Source organism: Carcharhinus amblyrhynchos, chromosome 12 (assembly GCF_965287045.1).
Source record: "Carcharhinus amblyrhynchos chromosome 12, sCarAmb.v2.hapA, whole genome shotgun sequence".
NCBI classification, from domain to species: domain Eukaryota; kingdom Metazoa; phylum Chordata; class Chondrichthyes; order Carcharhiniformes; family Carcharhinidae; genus Carcharhinus; species Carcharhinus amblyrhynchos.
Window position 1 is genome coordinate 59,213,957 of NC_137335.1, and position 7,149 is coordinate 59,221,105.

The 7,149-nt window shown below is 48.0% G+C and overlaps 1 protein-coding gene across 2 annotated transcripts; it reads right to left on the minus strand.

The window, feature by feature from the left end:
* Positions 1–1,229: 1,229 nt before the first annotated feature.
* Positions 1,230–6,873, minus strand: kcng3 (potassium voltage-gated channel, subfamily G, member 3). 2 transcript variants are annotated; one of them, XM_080200605.1, is made up of 2 exons: positions 6,042–6,873; positions 1,230–2,309 (listed from the first exon to the last, which is right to left on the minus strand). In XM_080200605.1, exons 1-2 carry the CDS (start codon positions 6,647–6,649, stop codon positions 1,664–1,666), a joined length of 1,254 nt encoding a protein of 417 aa, XP_080056731.1. In that variant the 5' UTR covers positions 6,650–6,873; the 3' UTR covers positions 1,230–1,663. The 2 variants fall into 2 exon arrangements, with proteins under 2 accessions (XP_080056731.1, XP_080056730.1); XM_080200604.1 differs by having other exon boundaries at positions 6,012–6,873.
* Positions 6,874–7,149: the final 276 nt, after the last annotated feature.

Below are 7,149 nucleotides of genomic sequence, written 5' to 3' on the forward strand. Positions count from 1 at the left end.
ACCGAACCCGCACATCTTTGGTGTCCATATGCAAACAACCTAACCGGATGCTGGGACAACTCCAACAACTGTCCAGTTCTGGTTTTGAATCTAACTTCAGGAACAAAACGAATATATTGTCCGCAGTCTGCCCGCTAAAATTCCAGTGACGGGCAGGGTGGGAGAATTCCGGTCTCAGTTGACAGTCGGGCGGAAGTTTCCGGCTTTTAGACCAGCGCAGCCGGTCAATTCCGACCATTATTGTCTCGGTTGCCAGGGCTATTTGGGGGAAACTTAGTTCCAGGTTGTCTCCTTCCCATTTCCACTCCCACTGTACCCGAGATTCCCTGAGCACGAATCGCATCCTCCTCGGAGAATCAGCATAGTTTGGGCCAATCCAATGGGCGGTTGGAATAATCGAGCTGGGGTTCAGGGACATGCTAGCGGGAAACGAGAGCTCTACCTGGCTTGTAATTCATGCTACACCGTACCTAGGAGCGCTAGAAGCATGGGGGAAATAGTTCATTACCCGCCCACATACCGAGTACCCACATGTGCCAAAAAACCAATCATTTGATTCTTGTTTTAACCCACTGGCCCTCTGCCTGCTGCACGCGAATCAGCCCTTGTCCAGCCCTAAGACAAGAAACTTCTTCAGCAAAGAAAACTGGGAATTTGACTAGGAGTATAGTGGAGGCATTTATTCGAAATACTTGATAGAAACTACTAAAATACTATTCCCGCTAAAGAATAAATAGGTTCCCTCCTCCCTAACCTTTGAACTAAGCATCTAATTTTGCCCATGCTAAAAGGAGCGTCGCTTTTGGCAAACCTTTTGCCCTAAGACTACAATATACTGTTTGTCCTCTTCTGCCACTGGCAAGCCTGCTCTGCGTGGAAATCAGCAGCCGCCCCAGTCTCAGTCCACACCATGTATATTTTTGCCATGGAGTTTGGTGTCGACTCCTCCTGGTCCATTTCACAGCCGTGACCAGAGGCTTGGTGTGTGCTGCCTTAGGTAAATTGTACGGAACTCGCTGTTGTAAATGAGTTTTAAGTATCACTGAAAAGGCTAAACCCCAAACAAAGACTTTAACTTTGCGGTTGCAGCATTGGGGTGGGCGGGAGCGGCTGTCAGTTAAATGGGCACATTTCTCAGCCCACTCTCCTGATGGAACATTCAATCTGCAGCAAGTTTAAAATGTTCCCCCCCCCCGCCCCCCCGCCGCCCCCGTCCGCTTCCTCCCCCTCAGCAAGTTGACTTTGTTTGTTTACAGAACTGTGAGCCGCTGGGCTGACCCTGGGAAATCAAAATGTTTACCAATCTCTGTTTATCTTGTTGTTCAGCAGATGGGGACAGTTTCAGATTTGCTGAGCCGACACTCGACCGCGCCAACTTTATCAATTCCCCCGGAGTTAAAGTCAATTAATTAGTTTGCTGTAAAACCATGAATTTTGTATGCACCGCGGAGATCTCCAAATCAGGTCTTCCGGCCACAGATACCTCAACCTGGATGAATGGGTCAGTGCACAGCCCCTGGGGAGGGTTTTTTTCCCCCCCAATCGCTTGCTCACACGGGGTCGCAATAAAGTCTACAGCACAGCAACAGGGCCATTCGGCCCCTCTGCTCTGTGCTGCCCTTCTCCACAGCAGCCTCTTCCCGCGTACTTGAACTCACTCCCATCAGTTCAGATATTCCAGTGATAAACTCCTGCCACAGCGAGCTGACCGGAATTTCAGCTCATGGTAACAGTGCACGAAGCTGTGGTAGATGAAAGTGATGGGTAGCGCCAGCAGGACGATGCCGCTGACCACACACATCCCCCCGAGGATCCGGCCGGGCACGGTGAATGGATACATGTCCCCGTAGCCCACCGTAGTCATGGAGATGATCACCCACCAGCAGGAGGCCGGGATGCTGGCGTAGGCTGTGTTCTTGTCTTCCAGGTCCAGTCCGCTCTCCAACAACTGGGCGAGGGCGCCGAAGATGGCCATGGCCACGCCGATAAACACCAGCAGCATGACCATCTCCTTGTAGCAGCGTTTGAGAGTCAAGCCCAGCGTCTGCAGCCCAATGAAGTGGCGAGCCAGTTTGATCACCCAGAAAATCCTCATCATCCTCAGCACCCTGAGGGTCACCCCAGCCCGCTGGAGCTGCGAGTTCTCGCCGGTGAACAGGGACATCAGCACCGAGATGTAATAGGGCGTAATGGCCAACAGGTCAATAATGTTCAGGGGCTTTCTCACGAAATCACACTTGTTCTTGGAGACGAGGAATCTGACGATGCACTCGGCGGTGAACCAACCCATGCAGATGGCCTCGATTATCCTGCACAGACCAACGGGAATGACAAAGTAAAACAAGCAACTTGGGGGTTGAAACACAATGTGATGCACAGTTTTTAAAAAAATGCCTGGATGAAATGCCAAAGGAACACAGATGGTAATAATTAGCTACAGAAAGTGAACTTCCATAACAATCACCCACGCAACGCCACCAATACCACTAAAACATGTGACATGCACAGAGGAAGCCCAATGTTTACCAAGCATTGGGGCTGCAATATCAGAGTGACCAAATCTTTCTGAAACAAAAGAAGGGGACGCCTGGACCATGGGATTTGGGGCGGGTGGGATGGTTCTGTTGACGAATTGAGAAGAGGCTTAGAGCACATTTCTAAATTCTGAACCTATACAGTTGTCTGGAAGTTTGAGATCTGTCTGAAGTCATTTTTCATAATGTACTTTTTATAGTCTTTTACTGAATAATCTCTTTAATATTTTGGCTGGCGGCGGAGGGTCTACTGGCGATGGCCATAACAGCGGGTGGGGGAGACGAGTGAAGTTTGCAACTTAATAAGAGCCAATTACTGTGGATGCTGGAATGTGAAACCCCAAGAGAAAAATGTTGGAAAATCTCAGCAAGTCTGGCAGCATCTGTAAGGAGAAAAAAGAGCTGACGTTTCGAGTCCAGATGGCCCTTTTGTCAGAGCCCAGACCTGCTGGGATTTTCCGGAATTTACAACTTTTCTTATGGAATCACACATTATACTCGCGAAACTGGCCAACTCTCAGACTCAGTAAGAAGTCTCACAACACCAGGTTAAAGTCTAACAGGTTTATTTGGTAGCAAACGCCACTAACTTTCGGAGCGCTGCTCCTTCGTCAGGTGAGTGGGCGAAGGAGCAGCGAAAGCTAGTGGCGTTTGCTACCAAATAAACCTGTTGGACTTTAACCTGGTGTTGTGAGACTTCTTACTGTGTTTACCCCAGTCCAACGCCGGCATCTTCACATTATAACTCTCGGACTTGCAGTCCTGCTCAAATCACCCAACTGTGACTCCCAGACTCGGTCTCCCACCAGGAATACAGTACTAAGGGCGTCCCTTAAGCACGTCGGACTAAATAGTCAAAATAAGGGCAATCATCCCTTTAAATACAGAACAGTCGGTCACCCTGATCAAAGGTGTCCTGCTATCTCTGCCAGAGTGAAGTAATTGCAAGTAATAGTGGAGTACATGATATTTGACATGGAGGTTCCCGATTGGGAAGGGGCCCTCCACACAGTCGAACCTGTATGAAATTAATCAGATTCAGTCTGATCGAGGAACAAGTACAAGGAACAGAGAGACGGTCCTGATCGTTGGAACACATCTGTAAGTTGATCTCTGAGCTTCGATGTTCCCCTTCTTTTCTAACCTCAAGACTTTTCGCGTTTCACCTAATTGTGTTTCTATCTCGGTCACAGTAAAAAGGCGCGTTCCTTTCAAATGTGTCTTTTGGTCTTGGAAGAAATCTTGGACCGTCTGCAGTGCGAAAGAAACGCGAATTTAGTTGCAACATCTGGCATGTCAAACACGCCACTAAATTTGTGCTAAACTAGTTAGTCACACTTTATACTTTGATTCCATCCCCGATCAACAATTGGATTTGCTTTTACAGGGCAGATTCCCATATGTATTCCAGAAAAGACGTCAAACTTGCCCCATATTAAGTCGTGGGCTATGTTTAACAGTAAAGCTATACAGAAAATCAGTAGTTTTTTCAACAATCCGTTGACGTCCCAACGCACTACAAGTTAAGTACATTGGAATTGGAATCGTCCTAATGTGAAAACCAGTCTCCTTCACATAGATGGCCGAATAATTTAATCCATTGAAGGATAAATATTGGTCAGGACACCAGGAGAACTCCCCATTCTTCTGGGGAAAAGCCTGTGAAATCTTTAAATCTGTTGGAGAGGCAGAGAACGTCTTAGTCTAAAGTCTAATCGGAAACATAGAAACTAGAACTAGGAATAGGCCATTCGGCCTTTCGCCATTCATGATGATCATGACTGATCATCAAATTTAATATCCCGATTTCTCCCTTACTCCCTTGATCCCTTTAGCCCCAAAAGCTATATCTAATTTCTTCTTGAAATCACACAGTTTTGGCCTCAACTACGTCCATAGAAAGATGACACGTCGCACAGTACAGTAAGCGCAATCGGCACATTTACCCAGAGAATGGTGCCACAATTGGGTCGGTTTGCTTCAAAGGCCAGGAGGTCATTTATATATCCATGGCTTCAGTGGTGTAGCACTTCTTCAATACCACCTGCAATGTCATTACATTGTGTGCTCAAACCTCTCTGGTGGTGGGACCTTAAGTTACAGCCTTCTCCCCAGAAGGGAGAGAAATATCCTGAGCGGTGACTTCACTGTGTTTTAATTAACGACAGGTTTTTACCTTAATTTGACATTGTGCCAGCGCATCTTGGCCAAATAGGAAAGAAAGAGGATCTGGAAAGTGCCAATCATTTTGGAGACATTTGGAGTACATTTTATAACAGCGGGGGCATTAACGTCTGCCGCACATGGATTTTGTTTGGGAATAATTTAAAGGGCATAATAAGGAAATCTGTGAACAGCAATTAAGCAACCAAGAAGCTCTTAAGTTTAGGCAGGTTTTTAAGCAAGTCGATTATTATTTAGCGCCCGGAGTTGTGTGGAGAGGAATATTTTACGGTACTCTGGACCATGGTGTCATTTAGTCCAGAATGCAATAGGTTTTGTACCTTAGTGACTTTTTCAGGTGTTTATGTATTAGTTAAGAGGAAGGACTCATTTGCTGACATTATATAAGCGACGGGACTTTGTTATGCTTGGGATTGTCCCTGTTATCAGCGAGCATATAAACTAGAATTGGAAGAGAACACGAGTTGTATGAACAAGATTTGAGAGATGTACGAGGCATTTTTTTTTACACAGAGGGTGGTGGGTGCCTTGAACTCGCTGCTGGGGGAGGTACTGGAAGCAGATCCGATACTGACTTTTAAGGGGCGTTTTAACAAACACATGAACAGGATGGGAATAGAGGGATGTGGTTCCCGGAAGGGTCGAGGGTTTTAGTTCAGTCGGGCAGAGTGGTCGGTGCAGGCTTGGAGGGCGGAAGGGCCTGTTCGTGTGCTGTAATCTTCTTTGTTCTGTTTGTATAGAGAGATTCATTTTTCGGGGGAAGCGTACTTTTCGCCTGCATTCAGTTAGAGCCCGAGTTCCTAATTGAAATGCACAAATTGAATGGAAAAATAGGATTGAATATTGGCCACACACCCTCAATCCCATCCAATCCATGTTCAATGCTGCACATTAAAAATAATTGCAGACCTCAGGTTGGATAATGCGGCGGAAACTTCCATCGATGTTTGTTTATACAGGGGGGCGGAGGTGCGACTTAAGTCCACCAAAGCTCTGACCTGGAAGCCAGTGAGCTAAGGCTGCCACCTTTAGAGAAAACTGAAAACAACTCTCCTATTTGCATGTGAAACTGACACTCTCTAAGTGTGAATAGCAACAGCGTGTGCGGTAGGTGAGAGGGAATTGTGCTTTGTGAAGTTTCGCTTGTGGAGTAGAGTCAAACATTCTGAAAAGAGACACAACAGAGTACATTACATATATAAATAAAATACTTTGAAACTGCATTCGTGGACAAAGGACATTCACATCCACTGAGCCACTCAACACCATAATTTAAGAAGGAGTTATAGATACCCTGATGGTCCCATTAAATGTTCTGTGTACCTGTGCTCCTCCACACTGTTGTTCTCGGCTGTTTTCCAGTCTGGGAGTGTGCTGGCGCACAACACCACCATGGAAACGATAACAAATACAACGGACACGATTGCCAGGATCTGGGCCGCCACAGACGAGGTGGGCTCCTCAAAAGTCCTCCTCATCCGATCCAGCCACTTCCTATTAGATGGCGAGTTCTTTTTCAATTCTTTTTTCTTCTGCTTTCTCAGCTCCTCTTCTTCCTCGGAGTAGAAGGTGTAGGTGTCGGACATTCTGTCGTCCAAGCGCCTTTGGCAGCAATATTCGAGGTTCGAGCGGTCCAGACCCCAGTAAATTAACTCGTTGTAAAAGGACAGCTCGCACATGTGGGGGACAAAGCGGAGCTTCCCGTACTTGACGTAAAGCATGATGAACCCAAAAGCCTCGGAGTGCCTGTCAAAGAAATACTCATTCCTTTCATGGTCATAGTCATCGCACACTTCCAGCACCTCTTTCTCGGACACACAGCTGTGAAGCCTGCTGACCCTCCTCAGGGGAAAGTCCTTGATCACGTCTTTGGGGAACGAGTAGCGGGTTCCCCCAACGTTCAGGATCAAGGGTCCGCTTCCAAACTTCATCTTCGAGCAACCCCCGAGGCTGGGCGGACTTTCGGCGAACGGGGGTGCATGGGCGCAGCGCCTGGGGACTTGGCCCTCACCGCTGGAGCACTGGCTTGCGCCCCTCCTCCGCCGGTTCCGCTCGAGTTTGCGGCGCCGACCAGGTGAAAAAGTTGTCAGTCATGTTCACTGGGGCTCAGCGTTTTCCTGGCGGCTGTCCTCCAGCGATGCTGGAGAGAAGGAGAAGGGAGGGAAGGGTGGGGTGAGGCGGGGGTGGGGGGGGGGGCTGCTGTTCAGTTACTGGCTGGATGCTGAAGCTGTTGTGTGTTGGTCCTTTCTCTTCTCTCCTCTCTCTGGTTCAGCCCCATACACACACACACACACACACAGGCTGCTGAGCGAGCAGGGCTCCGGCACTGGAATGACGCGCCCGAAAGGCTTCCACTAACCACAGCGCCCCTCCAAACACAACCCGCAATCGACAAACAAGACTCTGTAATCTCACATCCTCGGTACTGATC

What these genes read in the sequence shown, in the direction of transcription:
- kcng3 (XM_080200604.1), bottom strand. Translation starts at nt 6,649, where the DNA reads ATGAAGTTTGGAAGCGGACCCTTGATCCTGAACGTTGGGGGAACCCGC. An exon ending in CATTTAATGGGACCATCAGG is followed by an intron (nt 2,310 to 6,011) that starts GTATCTATAACT and finishes TGGTCTGTGCAG; the next exon opens with GATAATCGAGGCCATCTGCA.